Here is a 12251-nt window from a genome sequence, read left to right as displayed (position 1 = left end):
TCAGAGTGAAGTATTTGTGCTTGCGCCAGGATTTCTAGCGATATTTATATCCAGCTTTTTAAAAGTCCCAGTCAAGTCACTTTATCAGGTCAAGCGATTCTCTTACAGGGAGCGTTCAATCATACACAATTTATATTGAAAATCGCATGCTCATTTGAAGGTACCTTTTATCAGGAGAGAGTGTGTCAGCTTGTGAGTATTCAGGAGCGGCCTGGACACCCGAGCTCCTTGTTGGCAGCTGACACCCACAGATGCTAGTCAGATAAGAGGCAATGCAGAACCATCCTTAATTTATACATACGCTTACATTTTAGTGGCAGACACAAGATACACCATTAGTGACAATGGGGGCTTAGGAAAGTTTAAAAGTAAAACTTAGAAGGCCAGAAAATGGAACACGGGGTTTTCTCAGTGTGAGAACACAGTCATGGTCTGGGTGTGGAAGTGGCAAACCAGCTCTGAACGCACGCTGCACTTTTTCAGAGGAAAAAAAGTCGTCAGACAAAGCAACTGTCTTAGAAAACCCACTGTGATTTGACCCAAAACCCACCTGTGGGTGAAGTGGTTCCCCAGTTAGTTTCCACTAAATACCCCATGTAGGGTGTGGTGGTGGGTCTGAAGCAGCTCTTTTTCTAAGCAAGGAAGATTGCAGATTGTGAACCATTAGGGGTTTGGGTTTATTTATTGACTTACTTATTTCTGCGTTGCCAAGAAGTTTTAAAATTTTTTATTTATGTTATCTTTTATTACTATAACTAATTTTGAACAAACTTTAATATCTTTCACAGAATGTACATACATCACCAAGTCAGTTTCTAGAGAAATCTGTTAAACTGTACAATCTTTTTGGAATAAAGTTATTAGCACACACAAAGGAAAATGGGGTACTTGGCTTCCCCATACTGAATTTCTCAAACCATCCACGTGACCCATAAAGAATTAGACTAATCACACCAGTTAAAAAGTTACTTCTTAGACTTACACACTCACACATCCCTCTCCTGTTGGAGTATCACTTACTTACATGACGAGAGGGGAAGAGAGAACAGCACCAGCGAGGAGTCCAGAGAGAACATTCCGGGTCCACAGCCATCCTTGGGTTAAGCATTTGAAATTCTGATTCTCCTGATCAATCCCAACCAGGCCTTTGGAAGTGCAGAGCCACAGCCCAAGGAGCAGAAGGCTCGCTAGGGACTTGAGGAGACTCTCTCACACACACCGAAATTAAAGAACGCCTCACCCCCTCCTCACCAGGCCCAACAAAGACATGCAAAACCGCAGCCCTGCGGTCAAGTTTATTGACTTTATAATAAGTGCATCCAGCTGCAACTTACATATTTCAGGGTTTCGTCCTGGAACAATTTTATCTATGCCAGATAATATGGGGTTATTTGACTTATTAAGAAATGAAATTATTAACAGCATACAGCTTCCTTTAACGTAAGTGTTAGTAACCCTACAATCATGAGCTCTGAGGACAGATGCGAAATAGCAGTGAAACAACAAAACAGCGAGGACGGCCGTGCCTCAGGGTGTCTTGTCCTCGAACGTACACTGAGATTCCACCTGGACTCAGAGTCATTTCCCTTCTTTCCCACTTTCCATTTCCCCTATTTAGCGTCACCCGGTAAAAGTAAAAATGCGTTTTGAAGGAAAGCAGACAAGCCCAGCCTAGAGGAGTCTTGGACCCCTGGAGAGCCTGTTACAAGATGCACCAATCCCAGAAACTGGTTTTGAGGCATCCTACCTGACCAGGTTAGATGATCTAGGTTTCATTCCATAAACCAAACACATGGTTATGAGTGGGGACAACCCCCTCAAGACTGCTGGAGAAATATAAAAGCAACTAACAGTCTCTACAGAGCAAGTGGGCAAGAAAATCTAATCAGGGTGTTCAAAAGATAAAAAAATATCGTTCCTTCCAGCCTTAGAAATTAAACACAATCTGGATGCTCAGACACCATATTCTTTACTCCATATCTCATCTGTCCCAAGAGTCACTCCAGAGCTGTGACAGTGTTCACCTTCCAGAATCAGGATGAACCACATGCACGTGCATGACTTGTGCCCAGAGGTCTTGCACTTATAACAAAAGCAACACTGAGTTACCACATGAGTGAGAATGGCTGCTCCGAGGGCACGAGCCGGCTGCAGGCAGGAAACCCACCAACAGGCACCCCTCATCCCTCTCTCATCTCCCTTCCCTCCCCAACTCTAACTGAGGGTAGAGGGCCCACTCTTCACTCTCTCCTAGGACCAACGCAGCCCCTGTGCGACGCGTACTGCCCTGCTGATGGCCAAAGGCACAGCAATGGGGACCAAGAGGAAGCTGCAAGTCACCCAAAAGCCTATATTCAGTCAATACTTTGCAGAAACACAAGTTTAGGGCCCGGAACGAAGCAGCATCCACTGCACATATACGGGACGTTACAGTTAAACGTGAGTCCCAGAGACGCACCCCCGTACCAGGCAGATTCACTTAGCTTGCATTTATGGAGCACCTGCCACGGGCAGAGCACTATGTTGTACCTGTTGAGGGATAAGATGGATATGTTATTTTTTGATTCAAACTTCCTTGTTCCTAAAAATGACCTGAGGATATTTCCAGAAGAAAGAATCTGAAAAAGAAAGCCCTGCCTTTGTGGTGCTGGAATTCTTATTTTGGAATTGCTCCTGCAGACTCTCGCTTTCTATTTCCCCACCCGCCTCACTCGGTCAGCCTGGGAAATCATTCCCGAGACCCCACCCCCTCCACAGGCCCTCGGCACAGGCACGGTCTGAGGCCCTCCATACCACATCCTGCTGAGCTCACAGGATTCCTGATATCCATCTGAAAATAAGAAGCGGTCACAGAGGAAGCACGTGCAACCCTCAGGACAAGCACCAAGACACTTCCCTGGGAAAAGGCAGACACGCAGCAAATGAGCACCACCCAGCCCCAGCACACATCCCCATCTGCTCCATACTCGGACCACGCCACCACACAGGGATTACACAGTCAGAGTGAAAACCCTCACCCGATTCTAGATCAGAGAGAAGGGAATCAGAGGGCAGACTGAGACTGAGAGAGACTGACAGAGATGGAGGGAGACAGAGAGGGAGAGACAGAGACGGAGGGAGACAGAGATGGAGACAGAGAGGAAGAGAGACTGAGACAGAGAGAGAGAGAGAAAGGGAGGGAGAGAGACAGAGAGAGACATGGAGAGAGGGAGGGAGGGAGGGAAGAGGACAGAAGATGGGCAGAGACCAAGAGGCCCATAGAGGAAGGGAGAGGGGGAGCAGAAGGAACAGAGTGGGGAGAGGACCCAGAGGTGGGGCCCCAGGAGGAGAGGAGAGGAGGGTAGAGGTGAGCTGGAGTGGTGGAAAGGAGAAATGGGTGAGGAGCGGACATCCCAAGGAGGGGAGGGGAGAAGAGAAGCCCAGAGAGAATGAACCACACACAAAAGACCTCAGGAAAGCCTTCCGGCATTATTTGTCCTTCCTTCTGCCTCCAGGGCAGGTCATCAGCAAGCAGGAGGTCACCCCATGCTCCTGTGTGCACATAGCCCTTTCCCAGGCAGCCGCTTCCTGGCCACTAGCCTGGCCTCCCCAACCACCCCTCTCCAGATACAGATGTTCAGCTGGAGCCTTGCGTCCTCCCTAGATGCAATGACAGACTTTTAGGAGCAGTCTCCACATTGGTTCTTAGCAACCTGAGTGATATTTCTTGCTGGAACACAGGGGCTTCTGGACACAAAGGTGATGGGGGTGGCTCTGATTAGCTTGCCTGGGAGGGAGGCTTCAAGGGGAAGGTTAGCCCCCCACAGGGGTGCCAGGAAGGGGGATGCTATGGCTTGGTAACCCCCAGGGCTGATTGGTCTGACAAGATGGTCTGTCCAAACCCTGAGGCAGCTGAAGATCAGTCAGGAGGAAAAACTCAGGGTTGAGACTGATTATATGATTGTGCCCCAGCCTTCTCCTGGGAGGATGAGCGCTGATCCCTGTTAGGAGGCCAGGATTCTGGAGGCATTTTGGGCAAGAAGGCAGAGAGTCACTTTTCACCTAACTGAATCCTCCCCATTGTTCAAGCCTCAACTCAAAACTCATTTCTTTCACGTACTTTCTTGGCACAACTTTCATGGAACCTTTTCTTCTACGAATTTAGTGCAACTCATACTGTTAATACGACAACTCCCAGTTGAACAATGATCATGGTCACATTTTCCTAAAAGCATTTTCCACCCAGCCAGCTGGACTGTGACGCCTCCCAGGGCAGCACTGCTTCATGGCAAGAGCCTGGGCTTTGGTTCAAATGGACCTGGACCCTTGGTCCTTCTCCAGATGAGGAGGACTCAACGTCACTGTGGCTCAGTCTCCTCATCTGGAGGGAGCTCCGGGGAGCAAGGTCATCGTCTGTCAGTTGTCTCCTGCCCTGGAGGCTCCAGCCACACCCTGTCCAGTCCGTCTGCCCAGGCTCCTGTGGGGCCAGCAGTGGCCCGGAGCAGTAGGCCCGGAAGGCGCCCAACATGGGGCCCTGTGGAGCAAAGTTGGGGAGAGCCTCACAGCCCCCAGTCTCACAGAGAATCCCCAACCTCACTTTTTGTAATTGGGTAAGATTAGTGTGGAAGGCATGATGACATCATCCAGTCCATCATCTCAGAAACCAGAGTGGCCGCCCTCTCGTTCTAGCTCTAATTATCTCTTCCTTGTCACCTCCTGTCCCTTCATCAATGGGCTGACGTGAGAGGAACACAGCAATCCTCCAAGACCCCCTGTAGACAACCATCATCTTCATGCCCCTGGTTTGGAAACCTTCTTAGACCTCCACTGGGGTTGAACAAATTTACATCGCATAACTCTGAGGCAAACTGTTTCATTACCAGAATCCTCACCAGCCTAGTTATTTAATTTTAAATAACATGAGTATTTATTTTTGCACATACACATATATTTTTTAAAAGACTGACTTCTTACCTTAGTAAAATCACTGTAAGAGTAAGTATTCGTTTACAGTTCAGTAGCTGCTCAGTCTTTGATTACCCAGATACATCACCGTTTGCCTAACCAGTACACTGTCAAATATTTATGCTTGATATATATATATATATATACACATATATCTATTCCACTATTTTAAATGACTGTCCTAATACACACATCTTTGTGCACATCCATAATTACTTCCATAGCACAAAATCTGAGAGTGGCATTGATTAGCCAAAGGCATTTTTATAGTTCTTGGTGCCTATTGGTTTTGATTTTTGGTGAGGAAGATTGGCCCTGATTGCCAATCACCTGTTGCCAATCCTCCTCTTTTTGCTTGAGGAAGATTCGCCAAGCTAACATCTGTGCCCGTCTTCCTCTGGTTTGTATGTGGGACACCTGCCACAGCATGGCTTCATGAGCAGTGAGTAGTTCCATGCCCGGGATCCCAACCTGCGAACCCCAGGCCACCAAAGCGGAGCGGATGAACTTAATCACTACGCCACTGGGTTGGCCCCCTGGTGCCTATCGTTTTATATCCTTCCAGGAAGGTCCTGTGACCACTAGTGGGCATGAGGATTTCCAATGCCCTGACCTATGACTCCTTGCACCCTCTTCCATTGGTGGAGGTAACCATGGTCGTGGTTTCATTTTGCTTTTAACTTTGGGAGAAATTTCCTGGTCCTCACTGTTAGCATCTCATGGATGCCAAGAGAACAGGGGCTAAGTTCTTACTTATCTTGCTCAGCCACAGAGAGGACCACAGAGCACGCCTGCTGGGTCATGTGTGGATAATGTCTCCTAAAAACAGGCCCCTCAGCCGGACCTCAGAGCCTGGCCCCAGGCCTCGGAACATGGTCTCCAGTCCCTGCAATCCAGGCTTCAGCCTGATGCCTGGGCACAGGACCCACTTCCATGCACGTTTGCTGAGAGAATGAAAAGACGTTTATTGTATTTACAGCTTCTTCAAAATATAAGGAAAGTGATTAAAATTAGGGCAGTTCCTGGAATTAGGAATGTTTTGACAACAACCCCAATCATCTGCATCAAAACCATGCCTAGTCTTATTTTTCTCATGATTCGGCTTTTCCAAACCTGAGTTTTCTTTCCCTCACCAGATGAACGAAGGAAAGACATTTTACATCAACCATATGAGGGAGAGAAGGAGCCTCCTGCATTACGCTAACATCCACCGCAGAACAGAAATCTAATGCAAGACGCGTCCAATGGGGATACAACCTCTGGAAAGCAGATCCAGACAGCGTGCCGACACCGGGTAGCTCAGAGCCAGCACTTCCATTACGAAAACCCTATAATCCAAAGCCGTGGCAAACTGAATCAATAACTCATAATTAAGTTGTTGTCCCTCTCTTAGTCCAGGAAAATGGTTTTAAAATTAAATCGTACATGTAGATGTGAGGGAGTTACACCACAGGCGATGTGAATCAGTCTGGAATTTACACAGGGTTCTCTGAACCCCCATCCATTTTTCTGCCCTTATCTGAATTTCAGTAATTTTCATTGTGTTATTTTTCATTGTGTTATTGTTATCATTATTGCTTTTCAGGGAAAAGACTCTCCCCTAAGAGTCTTAGAATTATAAATATCAGAGTTACAACAATGCTAAAAAATAACCCAGTCCATATCCCCTAATTTTAAAAATAAAGATACTATACCTCAGAGAAGTGATACATGGCAGAGCCCAAGACTATGGAAATGATGACTGAATTTCATCTTCTCTCAAATCCTATTACAGCTTTGTTTCCATATTATTTATAAAAACTGCCTTTTATTAGAGGAATATGAAACACACTGCACATTTTTGCCTAGGAAGCAGAACCTTAAAGTGTCAGTTTATGTTGGGTAAATCTTCCAGAAACACAAAGTCAACTTTTCTCATAAAATTAGATAATGTAATTGAGTCATTAGGAGACAGCACAATTGAGTCTTGGAGCCAGAAGGATTTTAGTATTTTCTAGTACAACCGCTTTTCCATATGGGGTGACCAAAGGCCACGGAGGGTCTGCCGTAGAAGGCCACCCAATCAGAAGGCAGAGACAGGATTTCATAACTCCTGGCTCCAGGCTATTTCCATCACATCAAGCTGGCTTTTCTCTATGGTGGTCTGGTACAGCCTCTGGTCTTTTTAACTTATAAAAATCTCAGATGTTATAAAATATCAATTCGTGACCCATTCAACGTCGAATGTCCTCTGGCCCTCCCGTGTTTCCAGTCTCCTTCCACAGTTCAAGGGTAAGCTTTTCTCTCCAAGTCTAGTAGGTCCATTGATATCAAAGGGCAAGACAAAAAGACCATGGCCCTGGCCCCTTACGGCAGAAGAGGACTTAAGTCCTGAACAGCCAAATAATGCTGAGAACACAGGCACCCTTGTTACTAATGATCAGGGGACATCTGCTCTTCTTCAGGCCTTCCTGCTGCCTCTGGCCACCTGTCGGAATCTTTCTGGCCAGGCCACACTGACTGAGGCCTGGGTTTGCCCCCAGCTCATCCATCTGAGGGTTAATATCCTTAAACCAAAGCCTCTTGTAGTCATGTCCCTTGGTGACACAGCATCGGCATCCTCCTTGGCCACGATCTGTGAGGCTTCAGTTAAGCTGTGTTCCTCTCTGGGTCTCAATCTGCTCACGGATAAAATGGCAGAGTTCTCTCCAGCCCGACAATGACACAGCTTATGAGTTAAGGGACAGTTATTTTCCTAAAGGGGATGGAGAGGTGATCTCAGGTGGCCTCTTGATAGGCTGCATGTGGGTCCTGACCCTTCCTTCTGTCTCTCACCAGCCAGGCCAGTCAGCCTGTGGGGTGGGGCCACATAGAGAGTGGGTGGGAGAACGTCAGAGTGGAAAGAGCTGCTTCCCAGGAACAACTGGAGCGGCCAGGGGATTGGGGGGACGAGCAAAAGGCAGAGAGAGCCGAGATGCGCAGGAATGGACGGGGGATGTGGGAGGAAGGGCGGACTTACTGCCTCCTAGGAGACGAAGCACCTCTAAGGCGCAGGCTCCATCCCAGATCTCACCCCGCAAGGACAAACGCCAGGGAGTCCCGTAAACGCTGGATGAGATGCCATCAGTAAGTCCTTTCCTGCTTCATTACACTGGTTTGGGGCAGCCCTTAACAATGGTCTGCGGCAGCCTACCCAAAGGAGGGAGCACACAGCGAAACCATACAAATCCCTTCTGTGTGCTGTCCTGGATGGCCTGCCGGAATTCCGGTCTCTGCCTGCACAGTGGCGAGGCACACATAACCCTGAAACCACTATCGGAGCCGGATTCACAAATGTCACTTCCTACCTGTTACCAAGCTTGGCTGGCCATTGCCTACCTCATACCATTATTTAGGCCCCAACAATGCACAACTCTAGGGGCAGCCTTCACACTTGTGGTCACCATAAACCTGCATATTTATTAAGAAAATTTTCTGGCAGGCGACAGTATAGGTTCTGAAGAAAGGGCAGCAAAAGGATCACATGGACCAGCGGCAGCACTCCATCCCAAACCCGCAGAAAAGCACATTATCAGCATACAGAACACTGAACTTACGCTCGTGTTACCGATGCTCATGTTAACTAAAACATGGTGATGTCGCCATAGCTCGATTCAGGGTCCCTAGATCCTGTACTATTGTTATCAAGACAACAACCTTAAAAAAGTAAAAATACCAATAAAATGTGAGACCCCATAAGAACAAAAGTCCATGTTCTAGCAGCAGTCACCTGCAGAAATTCTGTTATTAGTCCAGAAAGTCTTGAGAACACAACACCTCCCTCCTGGCTCACAGGGGCTTCTGGAGAGCTCAGAGGCCTCAAAGGTGACATGACCTTCCCAGGGGTGGCCACCATTAGTAAAAGGGAGAGACTCAATCCAGGATCCAAAACCCTGCTAAATGCAGTGTTAACATGTGTGACACGAATCTGGAGCATCACAGAAGGTTCGATGAAGAACTGGCTCGGCAGTGAGGGTAAGAAGTGAGTTCCCATCTGTGCTTTCTCTACACAGGTCACACTGAAGGATCCCTTGTAATGACCAGTGTTAATAACTTCTCCTCAGTCTCAAAACCGGACTATATTTTTGATGTTCACTTTTTTGAAGTCAGGTTATTGAGGCATAATTTACATAGAGTAAATTTTGCCCTTTTAGTGCACAATACTATGGGTTGGAAAAACTCTTGAAATCTGTAACTACCATCAAGATAGAAAATGGTTTCATCACCTCAAAAATTCCCTCATGCCTGTTTGCAATCAGACCCTAACCCTAGTCCCACTGCTCTGATAGAACTGGACTATAGTGTAAGACGGGCTTCAGACTGTTCAGACTTCCTCTTAAATATTTACCACATTTCACTGTTTCTCAGACACACACACACACACACACACTGAGATCTGAACACTCTGAGATTAGAACGTGTCCAACAATCAATGGCACTTTACCATTATAAGTGGCAACAATTTTTCTTTTTAGAGATATATGAAATAATGATGTGTTTTATTATCTATGGTGCCTTTAAAAAAATCAATGAAGCATAATATTAAGTCTTTTATTTCACAACATTCACGGAATATTCACCATGTGCTGAGCATTGTACTTGGCACCAGAAATATGAAAACAAACAGCCTGGTCCTCAAGGAACCGTCACTCGAGGGGGAGATAGGTAAACAGTTATAATATAATGAGATAAGGTGTATAGCAGAGGGTCAACCACGCACCAGGACTAAATACAAGTATCTCCAGATTGCCCATCCTTCTTCTTTCCGGCAAAATTCCCCCAATGCACATCCATCCATGCACATGGGAAACAGGGATAAACAAGGGAACACTCAACTTCACTCTGCTCATTCCAGGAACCATGTCCATACCATCTGACATATCGCCCAGGAACCATCCAATTATTCCTTCCACAACCACTGTGGGGTAGGGAAATCTCATTTTAGTGCTCAACAGCTGCAAGGCTCTATGATAATATCAAAAGACAAGTCACTGCAAATAGCTGCTCAGTCTGTGAAAAACAGACGCCCCAAATCTTCCACAGACATGCTTCAAGGTCCCCACATTCCTCCTGGGACAGCTTTCAAAGGAGAACACAGAGAAGAAAAGTTGGTGCCCTTACCTGGTTCCTGAAAGTGTTCTTCATTTGATAGAGTTCTAGACAAGATAAGTATTAACGCTTCTTTAAATTGGTCAAAATGCACCTAAAAATAAACAATTAAAAATAAGTTCAAAATAGTTTCCACAGCCTTAAGGAAGCAAATCCATCTACAAGGTACCAGAACCATCTGTCAGCAGCCCAACAGCCTAGGAGTGGGTCAGAACCTCTTTTGTTCCCTGTTCTCTCTCCCATTTCTCTAAAGCTCTGAAGGGAGAGTGGGTGATCATTTTTGACACCCGGTGTCATAAACACTAATATCAACGTCAATATGTATTCAACCCAAAGGGAAAACTACATAGCCAAACCCTCTTAGTGAACTCAGAAGAAGAGATGTTTTGAACTCTCAGCTCCTTTTATTTCTCTGAACAAGAAGAAAAGAATGATGCCATATTAGATATTAGGAAAGCCTTCGCAAGTAAAAGATCCATCGTAATAACGCCCCAAAGATGTCATCTGTTGAGAGATCCTAGAATACAGTACGCTGTTTTTTGAGGATGACTTGAATGCAGTCCTGTCTGAGGCAGTATCTGATAGTTACCTCCCAAGACCCCTATGATTCTATAAACCAGCAGAAATCAATACAAACACAAAGGATAAAAGATCCTTGGGAAGCATTTTCCTGAACTCTTAAACATAGAATAACCTTGACTGAAGTAGAAAAGAACCTGAGTTTTATTTAAGCAAACACTCAATTAGAATTGGGATATTACTTTGGTTGAAGGGCTGAAAAGGTTTTCTTTATGGCCTGGTATATTCTTCTATAACTTAAATTTTTATGATCTCACCACGGGACAGAAGGGAGAGATGGTATTTCTTCTCACTACAATTCTAGTTTGATCACATGGCATCTATTTATACAGAAGCCTATACAGAAATACAAAGTTGCTAAATTTGTAATTCGTGCTGCCATGGGTCTCTTTGGACATCATTACAAAACATTGCCTAGAAGTTTAAATGTAGGTGACAGATAAAAAACCACTTCCAAATTAAATTTGGAAAAGCAGCAAACCTCATTAGTTATTTAGACAATGGAGGAAAGAAATCACATAATGTCTTATCCGTGCAAATTGATGCAAAGGAGAGGAACCCGCAGAGATTCTTATGTGCTAAAATTGTACACGCCTGCAATTTACCACTCTCCCAAAGTGTGTGTGATTTCTCTACCACGTTCGTTTTGATTACTTGAAGTTACTTTCCAAAATCATACTCCTTTAGATCATATGGACTAAAAATCAGCATAATCTATGGAGCCAGAGCAGAAGTCTGTCAAGGGAGACAGGGCACCTGCTAAAGAGCCAGGCCATGCAGTCAAGGAGAGGGTTAAATGACAGCAGAGGGGGAAGCTGTGCTGACAAACCACCAAAGAGCCTGGCAGAGGAGAAGGGCCAGGTCCTGCTGTTGTCCCAGAGTCAGGGTGGGCTTCGAGCACTGTGGCACCCCAGCTCCACTCCCAGGGGCAAGGCCATCTCCCCAGTGAGCCAGCCCACACACAGCTCTCCCAAGAGCTCCCCCACTCAGGGGCACTTCCAGGCATCGACTCCTTCCCACCAGAACCCTGCCTTCCTCTCGGGCGGGCAGTAGGCGGTTAGGAGCACAGACCTGCCCAGGAGCCAGTGGGCCCAGGACCTGACCTGGCTCAGCCACTCACTTCTTGCTGTGAATTGGCTCAACTACTAAACCTCTCTGAGCTTTAGTTTGCTCACCTGTAAAAAGGGGATCTCTAACAATGAATATTTATGATTCATTCAACAAACATTTATGGAGCATTGCTATGTGCCAGGTACCGTCCCAGGCCCTGGGCTACAGCAGTGAGCTGCAGTGACAAGGACCCCTGCTGCTCAGAGCTCACATCCTCAGGAAATGCCGCAGGGGGTCAGGCAGTGCTCTGCTAGGAACATGGCACGCATTTTATGATGTCTATAAGACCACCTACCTCTCAGTGGCGTTAGGGAGATAAAATGTCAAGTTGTGTAGAGCTTGCTGGCGCTTGTGAGGGTCTCAGCCAGTGGCAACTAATAGGTACAGTGATGGGCTGTTCTCACCACTTTTACAGAGAAACAGGGCCGTGTTTTCAAGCAAAGCAACTGGCCCTGAGAGTGACTGAGAGAGCCAAGGCGGGTGGGCGCGAG

At 46.4% G+C, this 12251-nt stretch overlaps 1 protein-coding gene across 10 annotated transcripts in view; it reads right to left on the bottom strand.

Moving 5' to 3' along the window:
• The window catches only part of NIN (ninein), a 94045-nt gene that overhangs the window by 64500 nt on the left and 17294 nt on the right, over positions 1-12251 (bottom strand). For 7 of the 10 annotated variants that reach the window (XM_058540587.1, XM_058540585.1, XM_058540590.1 and 4 more), the window contains exons 3-4: positions 10084-10165; positions 165-254 (exon numbers count right to left, since the gene is read on the bottom strand). In XM_058540587.1, the coding sequence (XP_058396570.1) occupies positions 165-254; positions 10084-10165 (172 nt within the window). The remainder of the gene's footprint in view (positions 1-164; positions 255-10083; positions 10166-12251) is intronic. The other 3 variants (XM_058540589.1, XM_058540595.1, XM_058540593.1) reach the window with 1 other exon arrangement.

Source organism: Diceros bicornis, chromosome 5, assembly GCF_020826845.1.
Source record: "Diceros bicornis minor isolate mBicDic1 chromosome 5, mDicBic1.mat.cur, whole genome shotgun sequence".
Classification (NCBI taxonomy): Eukaryota; Metazoa; Chordata; class Mammalia; order Perissodactyla; family Rhinocerotidae; genus Diceros; species Diceros bicornis.
Note: the sequence above shows the minus strand (reverse complement) of the source record. Positions and strands in the feature narration are given on the sequence as shown.